A 16,280-nucleotide genomic window follows, 5' to 3' on the forward strand; every position below is an offset into this window, starting at 1 on the left:
TTCGCGGTGGGCAGGGTCCGTCTCTGAGTGGTGCTATGGACGCCCAGCGCGCGGAGCTCTGCGCTTTGGAGGCGGAGGTCGCGGTCCTGCGGCGGGCGTGCGACGAGCTGCCAGTTCCTTGGAGCGAGACGTCCAGAATCCAGTACGTGGCTTTTTTTTTTTTTTAAACTTTTATTTAATGAATATAAATTTCCAGTGTACAGCTTATGGATTACAATGGCTTCCCCCTCCCATAACTTCCCTCCCACCCGCAACCCTCCCCTCTCCCGCTCCCTCTCCCCTTCCATTCACATCAAGATTCATTTTCAATTCTCTTTATATACAGAAGATCAATTTAGTATAAAGATTTCAACAGTTTGAACCCACATAGAAACACAAAGTGAAACATACTGTTTGAGTACTAGTTATAGCATTAAATCAAAATGTACAGTATATTAAGGACAGAAATCCCACATCAGGAGCAAGCGCACAGTGGCTCCTGTTGTTGACCCAACAAATTGACACTCTAGTTTATGGCACCAGTAACCACCCTAGGCTGTCGTCATGAGTTGAGTACGTGGCTTCTTATCACCCTCTGAACCCGTGCGCCTGAGCTAGGCGGGTGAATCCGCGTAGACAGCCAGGCCCTGGGCTGAGAGTGTGGCGTAGGTGCCCCCCAAACGTGGGCTTGCGTAGCGACACGCCCAGAATTCTGAATAGTGGTAACTCGTTTGATGGCAGTCGTGAGAAAGTCGTTTTCATGCGCGTTCTCTCCTGTGTTGAGAGTTGTGTGTGCCTCGCCTTCGGTAGGCAGCAGTGCCTGGTTGGGATTTTTAATGCCTGAGCTTGGTTCTTGGCATTTGTTTTTAAGGGTCCCCTAACTAAGGCAGGTGATGCTGATTTTTATGGTAATGACATAAGTTCTCCTTTAAGAATAACTTGACAAAGAAATATCAATAAATTGACAATTGTCAATTATGAGCGTCAATGAAATGTCAGTAAGTTGACATAAAGAAAAATTGTTTGATCTAATCTGTAGGAAAAAACATGCAAGCTACTTGAAAGTATTATCTTCATTTTTTTAGTCGAGACTAATTAGATACAGGTGCAGAGAAAAATATTCCTGAGCTAACTGGGTAAGAGTTGGTAGAATGTAGGGGAAGAAGGTTGCTACAGAAACTGGACAATGTATGTGAGCGTGAAAAGTGGAAGATGTGACTGATTGGAGGGGGAGGCAGGTGAATAGGGCTCATACGTGCTTCTCTGCAAGTGAAAGGTATTATAGACCCTTCCTGCTTCAGGTGTACCCCACAGGTTGGATGCATTAGGGTAATCTGGGAGTTTTCTAGGAAAGCGATTTCAACCCACCCCACACCTGTTGAATCAAGGTCTGCTTTTTAGCAAGGCACCTTCCTCCCACCCCGAGTTTGTGTACACACTTCAGACTCTGAGAAGCACTGTGTCCTACTCGGAGGGGGAATTGGTTTCCTACTGCCTGTTGTTCATGTAACAGGGGAATCCTCCATGATTACTTGGGAAAGTCGGAGAGTCCAGATTGTGAGACTCATCAAATGTTAGCCTAAGGGAGTGGGGGCCTTTGATGCAGCCCTGAGGACTCCACGTGGGATGCCCACATCCCATATCTGAGCGACTACGTTTATGTCTGCTCTGACGTTAATTCCAGCTTCTTGCCAATATTCTGGGCTTCTGGTATTGGCCTGGTCTAGCCCTGGCTGTTCTAGGTATTTGGGAAGTGAAACCAGCAGATGCAATACCTCTCTCCCTCTCCCTTCACCTCCCCACCCCCTCCCCTCTCTCCCTCCTCCACTTCCCCCTCTTTCTCTCCCTTTCCCCTCCTCCCCTTCTCCCCCCCCCTTTCAGATAAATAAAAATTAAATTAATAAATTTTAATGTCAGACCTAGTTGTTTGGGTTTAAAGTGAGGTTTCTTTTAACTGTGGTGGAGAAGGAAAACTGACACCTGTGAACCAGGCTGTTTTTAGGGATTTGAAGTGGTTGGATGGGTTGGAGGTGGGAAAGCTGGCAGTACATTATTCAACTATATCCACGTGTCTGCACTCGGAGGCCAGATTACCTGCCTTCCGATCCGGGCTCTGGTACTGGCTGGCTAGTTGTGCTTAGGTGATCTCCCCCTCTGTGCTTCAGTTTTCTCCTGGGTAAAATTACACCCAAGTTCTTGGATTGTTAGGAGGACTAAATGAGTTAATATCTATGATTCATTTAGAACAGTGCTTGGCTCATAACACTAGCACTGATTAATAGAACATTGAGTCTTAAAGTTTCATTTTTAGATTTTTAAAATGATTTCTTGGGGGAGGGCACTGTGGCATAGTGGTTAAAGCCGCCACCTGCAGTGCCAGCATCCCATATGGGCACCGGTTCAAGTCCCAGCTGCTCCACTTCCAATCCAGTGCTCTGCTATAGCCTGGGAAAGCAGTACAAGATGGCCCAAGTCTTTGGGCCCCCGCACCCATGTAGGAGACCCAGAGGAAGCTCCTGGCTTCGATCGGCACAGCTCCAGCCGTTGCGGCCAATTGGGGAGTGAACCAGGGCATTGAAGACCTCTCTCTGCCTCTCCTCTCTATGTGTAACTCTGACTTTCAAATAAATAAATATACCTTAAAGAAAATAGTTTTTTGTGAACCCAATTTTGACACACTTTTTTTTTTTTTTTAAAGATATGTTTACTTATTTGAAAGAGTTACACAGAGAGAAGGAGAGGCAGAAAGAGATCTGCTATCTGCTGGTACACTCTCCAATCAGCTGCAATGGCCGGAGCTGCGCCCATCCGGAGCCTGGAGTTCCTTCCGGGTCTCCCATGCGGGTACAGGGACCCAAGGACTTGGGCCATCTTCCACTGCTTTCCCAGGCTACAGCAGAGAGCTGGATAGGAAGTGGAGCAGGCGGGACTCGAACTGGCACCCATGTGGGATGCTAGTGCCTCAGGCAGTCTTAGCCCACTATGGCATAGCACCGGTCCCTTGACACACTTTTATGTAAGACAAGTTTGTTAATGAAACTACAAAACCAATACAATTCAGATTAACTCAAAATAATTCATATTAATATCATTATTTGAAATAGATCAATAATACTTTCCTCAAAGTCAGTAGCTTGTATGAATGAGAATATGAAGGTTCATATTTTTGTTTGTACTATAAGATATCAAATTTACTGTTTTAAGCCTTTTTAAGTGTATAGCAACATTAAACACATTCTCATTGCTGTGAAACATTACCACTGTCCATCTACAGAACTTTATTTTTTTTTTTTTGAAGGCACAAAGATAAATCTCTCCCATTCGCTGGTTCACTCCCCAAGTGTCTACAGTAGCCCAGGCTGAAGCCAGGACCCCAGAACTCAGTCTGGTTTTTCTGTGTGGATGACAGGAACCCAATAACTCAAGCCGTCACCTGCTGTCTCTCAGGCTGCACATTAGTAGGAAGCTAGAAACAGGAGTGGAGCTGAGACTTGAACCCAGGCTCTTTGATTTGGGCTGCAGCTGTCTGAAGCAGTGTCTTAACCACTGCATCAGTCCATGATGGCAGAGGCAAACAAGGGTTTGGGGGGCTGCCATTGTGGCACAGTGGGTTCAGTCGCCACTTGAAATGCTGGCATCTCATATCAGATAGCTCATTCTAACCCTGGATGTTCTGCTTCCAACTAGCTCCCTGTTAATGTGCCCTGGAAAGTAGCAGATGATGGCTCAAGTGCTTGTGCCCTGGCCATCTAGTGGGAGACCCGGATGGAGTTCCAGGCTTCTGGCTGCTACAGTCACCTGGAGAGTGAACCAACAGTTCAAAGATTCACCCTCTCACTGCCCTCTCTCTCCTTCCCCTCCTCTTCCCCTTCCCTCTCCCCTCTATTTCTCTGTCTCACTCTGTCTTTAAAATAATTAAATCTTAAAAAAAACCCTAACAGTTGGTAGTCTTTCAAATGATACAGAATATACTTAATATTTTGAAGTCCCATTAAAACGAGATTAAATTTTCACAGATCTTATACTAGTCTCATATATGCAGTGTGAGCAGTACGGAGTTAATGATAGAACCCAACACAATTATTAGCTAATATTATTTTCTGAGGAAAATAGCATGTATTCTCAATGAAGAATGGTGTTAGTATTGTTTAAAAATACTGTTCTGTTTCCTGTTTGTAATTTTTATTCCCGTTTTCTTAGATTTCCTGAGAAATCTTAGTGTAAAATGTTCTGTAATGTTTACTTATTTGAGAAATGAGCTAATTTTTGTTTTTTAATTTCCACACATCTTTTTAAATAATTTAAATGTCTTGGGATATTAGACATTTAAATTGAAAATTCCTGAATTAGAACTGACATTTAATTTTTCACAGTATTAGAAATTATTTTAAAAGTGTTTCTAGGCTGGCGCCGTGGCTCACTAGGCTAATCCTCCGCCTTGCGGCGCCGGCACACCGGGTTCTAGTCCCGGTCGGGGCGCCGGATTCTATCCCGGTTGCCCCTCTTCCAGGCCAGCTCTCTGCTATGGCTCGGGAAGGCAGTGGAGGATGGCCCAAGTGCTTGGGCCCTGCACCCCGTGGGAGAACAGGAGAAGCACCTGGCTCCTGCCATCGGATCAGCGTGGTGTGCCGGCCGCAGTGCGCCAACCGCGGCGGCATTGGAGGGTGAACCAACGGCAAAAGGAAGACCTTTCTCTCTGTCTCTCTCTCTGTGTCCACTCTGCCTGTCAAAATAAATAAATAAATAAATAAATAAATTTTAAAAAAGTGTTTCTAAAGTAAAAATATAGTAACATGATTTGATTGTGTTTACTTTTTGTTTAAAAGATTACAGTGTTAGTAGGCACACTCATTTTGAGAAAATTCTTAGTTTAATGGGAAGAGGGGCAAAATGGGAATGGTTTGAGGGAGATTAGTGGTATTAGATGAAGAATTTGTAAGCCATTGGAGTAACTATTTCTGATGTTTGCTTTTTTAGAAAATTATTTCGAGAAATACACCCTTCAGATTCTGCAGGAGGGGAATCTTCGGAAGATCTGAGAAGTCATGTTGGACGACTAGAATCGGAACTTTCATTTCTAAGTACAGTAACTGGCATCAATATAAGGAATTACTCCAAGCAGACAGAGGACCTAACAAGCACTGAGGTGACAGAAAAGAGTAAGCGTTATTTTTTCGACTAGAAGTAGTATTGACAGTTACTTATATATGCACAGGAAATTGGTTCTCATAATGGTAGATTAATATTCTACAGAGTGATTATTTCGAATTTGCAGTCAGGTATCTTGAACATCATAGTATGAATAACACTCTTGAAAACTGAGGTAAGTACTAAAGATTAGACATAGTAGCTGTCAGGAAGTACTTTAATAGTCAACTAGTAGTCATAAGTGATGAGTCATTGTAAGAAAATCACCTTTCTAATTTTTGTAGTTCATCAGGGACATGAACGCTGCCTCATCTGCAGTGCTCTACTGTAAACTGTGATAGCCTGTAGCCAAACAAATGTCTCAGTGGCTGGACCTTTCCCCAGAAGGAAGGTTTCTGGTCCTAATGATTAAATATTATTGCCAAAGAGACACAGTGCATTAACGGGTAAAGGGAAGCTGTCTTAGGTTGGACAAAGATACATTCCTAATTCAGCCATTTTTGGAAATGCTTCCTGACTTTTCTGCTGAAATAACTCATGGAGAGGGAGAGTGACCTCAGAGCATGTTGGGCAGCTCACTGCAGAGGTGGGGAGATTGGATTACATATAGAAATGGAGTTACAGAATTTAGAGACTTAATTGCTTAAAAGGAAGTGGTAGAAAATGGAGAGTACAGAGTGAAAATAGGGCAGATGTAAGACTTTAAAAAAATTTTTTTTAAGATTTATTTGAAAGGCAGAAATAGAGTGAAGGAGGGAGAGAGAGAGAGCTTCCATCTACTTGTTCACTCTCCAGATGGCCACAATGGCCAGGCCAGGAGTTTCTTCCAGGTCTCCTGTGCAGGTACAGAGGCCCAAGCACTTGGGCTATCTTCCACTGCTCTCCTAGGCATGATAGCAGGGAGCTGGATTGGAAGTAGAGCAGCCAGGACTTGAACTGGTGCCCATATGGGATACCGACACTGCAGGTAGAAGCTTAACCTTCTGTGCCACAGCACCGGCCCCCACGTCTAAAACTTTTACTGGCATAAAAGTCTCAACATAAAGACTAGGCAACAGATCTTAAGAAAGCTACTGTGGCCACAGAGGGAGATTTTAGATTTCAGAGATATTGAAGAGATGAAATCCTTTTCTTCCTTCTAGGTTGTATGTGCTCACTTTAGAAAACTTGGGTAAGATAAAAATTATAAAGAAAAAGATTTTTAAAGCCAGGAATTCAGGTAGTTGTGAGAATTTCCTGAATTGATTTGTGAAGCAACTAGTGAGAGTAATGGCACTAGAAGAGGAATATTTTCAACAGAAATAGAATGAAGAATGACGTCAGTAGGCAAATGTGATCTAGACGTGAAATATTCCAGTCATATTAAACCGTGTAACAATATTGTGCCTTGTGTCACTTTTTTTCACAAGATGAGGTCTACGTGAATGTAGAACTGGGTGATAGTACAAAAAGATGGAACAGCTTGATAGGCTTCACAGTTTAAAAATGCTTGAAAGCTCAGTCATATGTTACATTTTCTGTTTCTTTATAACACATAAAAGATTAGCAGCTAAAAGTAAATAGTTGTTCTTTATTTTATTTCATTTTGTTTTTTAAAGATTTTTTATTTATTTGAGAGGTAGAGTTACAGACGGAGAGACAGATGCCCGCAACGGCCAGAGCTGCACTGATCCGAAGCCAGGAGCCAGAAGCTTCTTCCTGGTCTCCCATGTGGGTGCAGTGTCCCAATCACTTGGGCCATGCTCCACTGCCTTCCTGGAAGAGGAGCAGCCACGACTTGAACTGGCGCCCATTTGGGATCCTGCACTGCAGGGATTAACCTACTGCACCACAGCACCAGACTCATAGTTCTTCTTTAGGCCAAGTGATAAACATTGTTCAAAATGATAGTTATAACACTGTATTTTGGCAACTTTTTAATCTGTTAAGCGAAGAGAAAGTGAAATAATTTGATTTAGTGTGTGTGTCAGGTGATCTGTGATGTCATCAAATTCTTAATCAACAACTATGTACTGGGTCTGGCTGAGTCACTTGATTGACTAGCAGCATTCAAAAGACAACTGTTTAAAGTTATTCCTTTCAGTATATGTTAATTGTGCAGACACTGTTCCTCTGATGTGTAGATGCTAGGCAATCAGGTGATGTTTGTTCATTCAGCGGCATGGAGAGACAGCTCCCATCAGCTGGTACAGTTCCCAGATGCTACAAGAACTGGGGCTAGGAGCCAGGAAAGCAGTCCAGGTCTCCCACATGAGATAGGAACTCAATTTCTTGAGCCATCACTGTGGCTGCTAGGGTCTGCCCTGGCAGGAAGCTGGAGGCCAGAGCCAACAATTGAACCGAAGCACTCAAATGTGGGACACAGATGCCTTAACTGCTAGGCTAAATTGAGTTTTAGAGCTTTTTTTTTTTTTTTTTTTTTTTAGATTTATTTATTTGAAAGCCAGAGTTAGAGAGGTCTTCGATCCGATGGTTCACTCCCCAGATGGCTGCAACGATCCGAAAGCCAGGAGCCAGGAGCTTCTTCCTGCTCTCCCATGTGGGTGCAGGGACCCAAGGACTTGGGCCATCCTCTACTACTTTCCCAGGCAACAGCAGAGAGCTGGATGGGAAGTGGAGCAGCCAGGACTAGAACTGGCACCCATATGGGATGCCAGCATTGCAGGCCTCAGCTTTACCCACTACTGCCGCCCTTTTCCCTTTCCTTTTTTTTAAGATTTTTTTTTTTTTTTTTGAAAGGCCAAGTTACAGAGAGGCAGAGGCAGAGAGAGAGAGGTATTCCATCCGCTGGTTCACTCTCCAGATGGCTGCAAAGGCTGGAACTAGGCTGATCCGAAGCCAGGAGCTTCTTCCAGGTCTCCTAGGCGGGTGCAAGGGCCCAAGGACCTGGGCCATCTTCCACTGCTTTCCCAGGCCATAGCAGAGAGTTGCATCGGAAGCCCCAGCATTAACATTTTTGAAGGCCACTTGTTTTGGTTGTCCATCAATCTTTTTGTCTTGATTTATTATTGATGAGATTAAGGCTATGCATTTTTGGCAGGAAAACTACATAAGTCATGTTTTGTTCTTAACAGTACATCTAGTCAAGAGGCAGACGATGCTAGTTTACACCATCCTGTCCTGTTTCCCTAACTACACATTAAACCTGTCTTCCCATTTTGAGCTCCAAGTTTACCCCTTCTGTAGAGGTACTTGATGCTGTTGTTTGAAATTGCCTTTCTAGTATTCTGTGTAAGTGGCCTTGCTTCTGGAATTGTCTCCTTGCTAACTTGGGTTTCAGTTTTCCTGGGTCTTCCAGGTCAGTTCCATTTGTCTATGTAGTTCATCTATCTGACCATAGCTTCTTTCCTTCCTCTTCTCTTTGCTCTTTTAGAAGTGTACCCTTTTAAAAATAACTTCATTAGGAGCAGGTGTTTAGCCTAGCAGTTAGGATGCCTGTTGGAATGTCTGAATCATATTTTAGAGTGCCTGGGATTGAGTCCTGGCTCCGGATCCCAAATCCAGCTTTCTGTTAATGTAGACCCTGGGAGGTAGCAGGAGATAGCTCAAGTTGTTGAGTTCCTGCCACCCAGGTGGAATACTTGGATTGAGTTCCCTTTCTGGCTTTTTGGCTGTGGAAGCGTTTGGGCAGTGAACCAACAGATGGGAACTCTGTTTCTGTCTCTCCCTCAAAAATAAATTTAAAAAAAAAAAAAAAAGCAATGTGGCATAGAGGGTTAAGCCACCATTACAGTGCCAGAATCCCATCTCAGAACACCTGTTCAAGGACCTGGGAAGATAGTGGAATATGAGCCATTCACACTTTTAAATGCATAAAATGTCCTATTCTTGGGATTGATATTGCAGCACATCAGGTTAAGCCGCTGCCTGCAATGCTGGAATCTCATCTGAGCACTGGTTCAAGTCCCAGTTGTTCCACTTCAGATCTAGCTCCCTGCTAATGCACCTGGAAAGCAATGGAAGATGGCCCAAGTACTTACACACCTGCCACCCTTGTGAAAAACCTGGATGGAGTTCCTAGCTCTTGGCATCAGCCTGACCCAGAACTGACTATTATGGTCACTTTCAGAGTGGGTTGGTAGATGGAAAATATCTCCCCCTTGTTCACTCTCCCCTTACTATCTTTCTCTGTTACAGTGTCTTTCAAATAAATACATAACTCTTTTCAAAAATAACTTAATTAGCAAAACTGCATGACTCCATAAAGTCAGAATAGTGCTTACCTCTATAGGAGTAGGGTATAACTTGGGAAAGGACATGAAGGAACCTTATGGATACTGTAAAAATTTCTGTATTTTGAGCTGGATAGTGGTCACATGGGTAAGCATATATAAAATTACTGAGCAATATACTTAAGAATAGAACTTTTCTTTAATGGTTTATTTATTTGGAAGTCAGAGTTAGAGGGAAAAACAGAATTCTTTCATCTGCTGGTTCACTCCCCAAACAGCCACAACAAAATCAGAAACCTGGAACACTCTCTGAGCCTCCCATGTGGATGGGAGAGACCCAAGTATTTGGGCCGTCTTTGGCTGCTTTCCCAGACACATTTATGAGGAGCTGGGTCAGAAGTGGAGCAGCTAGGATTCAAACCGGTGCTCCTATGGGAACTGGTGTTGTAGGTGATTGCTTAACCTGCTGCATCCTAACTCTGGCCCCAAGAATAGGACATTTTATGCATTTAGATGCATGCATGTTATGCCTCAGAAATGTCATTTATCACTGTCGTTTTAGTAAAATTTGTAGAAATAACACAGGTACACATGTAAATTCAGTTTACTATCTTTAACAAGAAATAGATAATGTTGAAACATTGAAAAACTTCTAATTTGGGGCCGACATCATAGCATGTCAGGTTAACCTACTGTCTGCCACATTGGCATCCCATACAGGCACCAGTTTGAGGCCTGGCTGCTCACTTCGAATCTGCCTCCTAATAATGTGACTGGGAAAGCAGTGGAAGATGGCTCAAGTGTTTGGGCCCCTTTACCCTCATGTGAGACCTGGAAGAAGCTCCGAGCTCCTGGCTTTGGTCTGGCCATTGCAGCCATTTGGGGAGTGAACCAGCAGATGGAAGATCTCTTTTTCTCTTCCTCTCTAACTCTGCCTTTCAAATAAATAAAAAGAATCTTAAAAACATTTTGTTGTTAATATAATTCAAATTTGCCTAGGGCTTACTATAAATTTTTATGTACTTACTCAAATATATCTGTTTCTTACCATAAACTTAGGGATAATTGAGAACTAAATAGTGCAAATTGTTACAAATTCTATTTCATAAGGATAATTTTCTGTACATTCTTCCCGAATTCTCAAATGCATATGTAAACTTTCACACATATACTCCCCATGTGGTCTAGATCCAAAATTAAATAGGCATTTGAACAAAATTGTTCTTTCCAAACTGAATACTTGTTTTTCTGATTTACAGATATAAAGAAAGTTGCACAGAAATACAGACTATCAGGAAATTGCCACATGGTTACGTTTCAACTTGAGTTTCAGATTCTGGAAATTCAGGTAAATTAAGTAGCATTTTCTGATAAGAGATGTTTCTGCCATTACATAAATAATTCCCACCTGGTATACATCCTCTAGCATTGGCTGGGCTCATGACCCAGGGCCTCCTGGTAGCACAGATGCAGAGTGGTAAAATAAACACCCCAACAACTTCATATGATTGAGTTGCTACTGAGGAATTGGGTGCTTTGTTTTTAGACAGATGACAGGGTGCTCCACGGCTCCCAGAGCAAGCCCTTGAGACTGTGAGAAAAGTCCTGAATGCCCCTGGTTGTTAGCTGATAGACCAGCTATCTGTTGTCTATTGGTGACCTATTGCTGCTAAATAAATTTCTGCAGCATTTATCATATTAAAACAGCAAAAAATATTTGTTGTCTTACCCATTTTCTGTGGATTAGAAATTTAGGAGCAGCTCAATTGGATGTCCTTATTCAGGGCCCCTTATGAGGTTGTGTTCATCTGGAGCTCCATAGGCTGTTTGGGAATAGATGATCCCACAGGTTGTACTGATCTGCTGAGACACAACTAAAAGAAGAAGGTACCTTTGGCTAAGACTCAGATAAGATCAGGAAACAGAAAATAATGAAACATAGATGCAAAAATCTCAACAAGATTCTAGCCAGTCAAATCCAACAACACATCAGAAAGATCATTTACCCAGACCAAATGGGATTTATCCCTGGTATGTAGGGATGGTTCAATATTTACAAATCAATCAATGTTACATCACATTAACAAACTGCAGAACAAAAGCCATATGATTATCTCAATAGATAAAGACAAAGCATTTGATAAAATACAACACCCTTTCGTGATGAAAGCTCCAAGCAAATTGGGTATAGAAGGAATATTCCTCAACACAATCAAGATAATTTATGACAGATGGAATGCTGGTACCACAGGCAGAGGATTAACCAAGTGAGCCACGGCACCAGCCCAAAAATAGCATTTTAAGTGTTAAAGTGACCTTATGGATAAGACTCAGTATTATAGTGATCATATAAATAGGATTAAGTGTCTGGTAATAACAATAGATAGAAGTTAAAAGGAGTGAATGCTCCAACATGGGAAGCAGTCCTCACAGCAGACTCACTGAATGACAGTCGATTTAAGTTGCACTCTGACTTCAGAATCAATCCTTAAGGCATTCTGGTCTGGCTGAGAAGCACATGAGAGCATTTCAGGAATGGAAAGCCAAGACACTGTTGCAAAAAATGTCCTACATGAAGGACCTCTGTGGGTGAGACCCAGTGGAAAGAAGCGGTCATTAGAGAAGGATGTAATTTTCTCTGAAGGAAGCAGAGAACTTCCACTTTGCTTAGGACCTTGTCTGAATACTGATGGAGATTGTGGATTCAGAAGGCTTCCATATCCTTGGCAGCTCATGTCGAGAGCCTCTGGTGGTCACTGAGGTCATACATAAGAGTGCTAATTGTTAAATTAACAACAGGAGTCACTGTGCACATATTTCCCATGCGGGACTTATGTTCTCAGTGAGTTGTATTATGAGAATTAACTGTAGAACTTCTATGTGTGTGTGTTTGTAGATTGTTGAAATCTTTACATAGTATAGAGTTGGTCTTTTGTGTATAAAGTTAATTGAAAATGAATCTAATTGAAGAATGGGAATGTGAGAGGGAGGAGGAGGTGGGGTGAGAGTGTAGGTGGGAAGGGGGGTTTGGTGGGAAGAATCACTATATTCCTAAAGTTGTCCTTATGAAATTTATACTCATTAAATAAAAGGTTCCTTTGGGAAAAATTGTTTCTCAAAAACAAAAGTGAAATTAACTCTAGATGCAATGACTTTGAACAGTCCTTTTCTAAACTGTTGAGGGACAGTTTTGTGTGTGTGTGTGTGTACAAAATTTGAACTCTTAGTATAGAGTTGGTCTTCTGTTTATGAAGTTAATTGAAAATGAATCTTAGTGGAGAATGGGACTGGGAATAGGAGGAGGAGGAGAGGTGAGAGTGTGGGTGGGAGGAATCACTATATTCTTAAAGTTGTACTTCTGAAATGCATGAAGTTTGTATTCATTAAATAAAAGGTTTCTTTGGGGGAAAAAAAAAGAAAATGAACAGGCAGAGTGGTAACATGTAGTCCCATTGGCCAGCTGGCTCTGAGAAGAGTGGGATCCAGGCCAATTAGAACAGACTTAGGCTGGGCACATGCTTTGATGGCAGAGAGCTGTTTTGACTAGTTAATTTTCCCAGTGGGGCCTACAAGGAGTAAGTGCAAAGAAGAAAAATGTATAAGGGAATGACAGGCAGGCTGCCTTAGTCTCAGCTCAACAGATAACTAAAATGAATATAGGGGCTGGCACCGTGACTCATTGGTTGGTTAATCCTCCGCCTGCAGCGCCAGCATCCCATATGTGCGCCGGGTTCTAGTCCCAGTTGCTCCTCTTCCAGTCCAATTCTCTGCTGTGGCCCGGGAAGGCAGTGGAGGATGGCCCAAGTCCTTGGGCCCTTGCACCCGCATGTGAGACTGGGAAGAAGCACCTGGCTCCTGGCTTCGGATCGGCATAGTACCGGCTGTGACGGCCATTTGGGGAGTGAACCAATGGAAGAAAGACCTTTCTCTCTCTCTCACTGTCTAAAATTCTACCTGTCAAATAATAAAAATAAAATGAATGTAGAGCAGTTGTCACAGTGGCACACTGAATGCTCTTCTATGTGCTGGCGTCCAGGACTGCAGGCCAAGGCATGTTACAGAGCCATAAGCCTGTGGTCCAGGTGCATCTCTGAGAATATGAGCTCACATTGTCTAGCAACCTGCTCAGAGGTGTCCTAACAGCCTTGACCTTGCAGACTTTCTCTGCTGTGGCACTCATCTCTTTCACAGTTGCTCCGTGGGTTCTCTGGAGAGAAGTTAGGTGGTGGGCAAAATTAGTCTTATCGTTGGGAGACTTATAAATCTAACTGAAAAGAGAACGCCTGCCCTCTGGAGTGAAGCTGTACTTGCTCAGGGATTGTTTAGTATGTTGGTTAGTGGGCTATGGACTGGGAGATGATAGACTGCAGTATTTGAACTTCATTTAAATCTCACACTTAGATCACCTTAAGTCTCTTGTAGAAATCATCAAACAGTATTATGATGCCATTCTAAGATCAAGGGTGAGGGCATGGCATACAGAACAGTTTTAATAATGCAGTGTGCTGCTGCAGCGGCAGCACCGATCCAGACCGCAATTGTTTTGTTTTTAAAGATTTATTTGAAAGGTAGAGTTACAGAGAGGCAGAGTCAGGGAGAGAGGGGCATCTTCCATCCGCTGGTTCAGTCCTCAAATGGCCACAATGGCTGGAGCTGAGCTGATCCGAAGCGAAGAGCTTCTTCTGGGTCTCCCACAGAAATGGCAGGGCCCAAAGGACTTGGGCCATCTTTCACTGCTTTCCCAGGCTATAGCAGAGAACTGAATCAGAAGTGGAGCAGCCAGGACATGAACAGGCACCCATATAGGATGCTGGCACTACAGACGCTGGCTTTACCCTCTGTGACACAGTACATTCCCCATCTCAACAGTGGTTTAAGCTAATATTTTGGTTCCCATACCACCAAATCTTGATTGCAAATTTTTTAAAAAAGAATTTTATTTGAGAGGGAGGGTTATAGAGAGAGGGAGAGGCGGAGAGAAAGCTCTTCCATCCACTGGTCTACTCCCCAAATGGCCACAGTGGCCAGAGCTGGGTTGATTGGGAGTCAGGATCTTCTTCCAGGTCTCCCATGTGTATGCAGGGACCCAAACACTTGGGCCATTATTCACTGCCTTCCCAGGACATAGCAGAGAGCTGGATCAGAATGACTAGCAGCTGGGACTGGAATCGACACCCATATGGGATGCCAGTGCCATGGCTGGAGGCTTAGCCCCTTATGCCACAGCATAGGCCTGTTGATTGCAAATTTTATGATCATTTGTTGATGGCCTGAAGTTATACAGTCTGCTTATATGCTCCATGCATTAGAATTAGTTGAGCTGCATCTGATGGAACTTCTGCCATCAGCCATACATGGCTTCCAGATCAGTGATCCCTTTAATGTTTCAGACATCAGGAAGGAGAGGGTCACAAAAAGCTAACCTTTTCCTTTGAGGGATACTTTCCAGAAGTTATACACTTGTCACTTTCACTTACATTTTATTGGCCAATAAATTAATGAAAGAGGTGCTGAAAATTCAGTATTCATTATGCACAGTTGTGTGGCCAGTGAAAAATTGGGGCAAGAAAGTAGTATTGGGTTCCGCTAGCAATTATGGTTTAGGGGCTGCAGGGGTTGGGAGCAAGCTAAAAAAGAGGAACTGTTTTTTTAATTTATTTTTTATTTTATTTTACTTTTTAAATTTTTTTTGACAGGCAGAGTGGACAGTGAGAGAGAGAGAGAGAAAGGTCTTCCTTTGCCGTTGGTTCACCCTCTAATGGCCGCCGCAGCTGGTGTGCTGCTGCCGGCGCACCATGCTGATCCAATGGCAGGAGCCAGGTGCTTCTCCTGGTCTCCCATGTGGGTGCAGGGCCCAAGCACCTGGGCCACAGCAGAGAGCTGGCCTGGAAGAGGGGCAACCGGGACAGAATCCGGCGCCCTGACTGGGACTAGAACCTGGTGTGCTGGCGCCACTGGGTGGAGGATTAGCCTGTTGAGCCACGGCGCCGGCACAAGAGAGCAGAACTGTTAATATCCTTTAAAAGACACATAATAGTGGCCGGCACTGTGGCTTATCAGGTAAAGCTGTTGCCTACAGTGCAGGCATCCCATATGGGTGCCGGTTCAAGTCCTGGCTGCTACTCTTCCAATCCTGCTCTCTGCTATGGCCTGGGAAAACAGTAGTAGAAGATGGTCCGGCTGGCGCCGTGGCTTAACAGGCTAATCCTCCGCCTTGTGGCGGCGGCACACCAGGTTCTAGTCCTGGTTGGGGCGCCAGATTCTATCCCGGTGGCCCCTCTTCCAGGCCAGCTCTCTGCTATGGCCCGGGAAGGCAGTGGAGGATGGCCCAAGTCCTTGGGCCCTGCACCCGCATGGGAGACCAGGAGAAGCACCTGGCTCCTGGCTTCGGATCAGCGCAATGCGCCGGCCGCAGCGGCCATTGGAGGGTGAACCAACAGCAAAAAGGAAGACCTTTCTCTCTGTCTCTCTCTCTCACTATCCACTCTGCCTGTCCTAAAAAATTAAAAAATTTAAAAAAATCATTAAAAAAAAAAAAAAAAGATGGTCCAAGTCATTGGGCCCCTGCACCCACATGGGAGACCAGGAGGAAGCTTCTGGCTTTGGATTGGCACAGCTCCAGCCATTGTGGCCATTTGGGGAGTGAACCAGTGGATAGAAGACTTTTCCTTGCCTCTCCTCTCTCTGTTTAATTCTGACTTTCAAATAAATAAATAAACTTTTTAAAAAAAGACACATAATATACTTACTGTTGAATATCTAGAGAGACATGAATTGTCAATTTCCGATTTAAAAGTATGTAGATGATTGAAGACTGCTTAAATTCACTAACAGTGTGCTGCAGGAAAAGTGTGCTCCCCCTGGTTCTGCCGAGAACATGCACTTTCCCTCTGAGCCTTTTTCATTCTATGATGCTTCTTGAAGACCAGACTGATAGCATGTTAGAAGCAATCACAGATGGCTGTGGAGTCGCAGGGTTTT

General features: G+C 43.6%; 1 protein-coding gene across 1 annotated transcript in view; it reads left to right on the top strand.

Moving 5' to 3' along the window:
• The first annotated feature begins 2 nt into the window (after nt 1-2).
• CENPP (centromere protein P) overlaps nt 3-16,280 on the top strand; it is a 257,893-nt gene continuing 241,615 nt past the window's right edge. The window contains exons 1-3 of the mRNA XM_062208499.1: nt 3-142; nt 4,957-5,138; nt 10,559-10,647. Of these exons, the coding sequence (XP_062064483.1) occupies nt 36-142; nt 4,957-5,138; nt 10,559-10,647 (378 nt within the window). The 5' untranslated portion in view covers nt 3-35. The remainder of the gene's footprint in view (nt 143-4,956; nt 5,139-10,558; nt 10,648-16,280) is intronic.

Source organism: Lepus europaeus, chromosome 12 (genome assembly GCF_033115175.1).
Source record: "Lepus europaeus isolate LE1 chromosome 12, mLepTim1.pri, whole genome shotgun sequence".
Classification (NCBI taxonomy): Eukaryota; Metazoa; Chordata; class Mammalia; order Lagomorpha; family Leporidae; genus Lepus; species Lepus europaeus.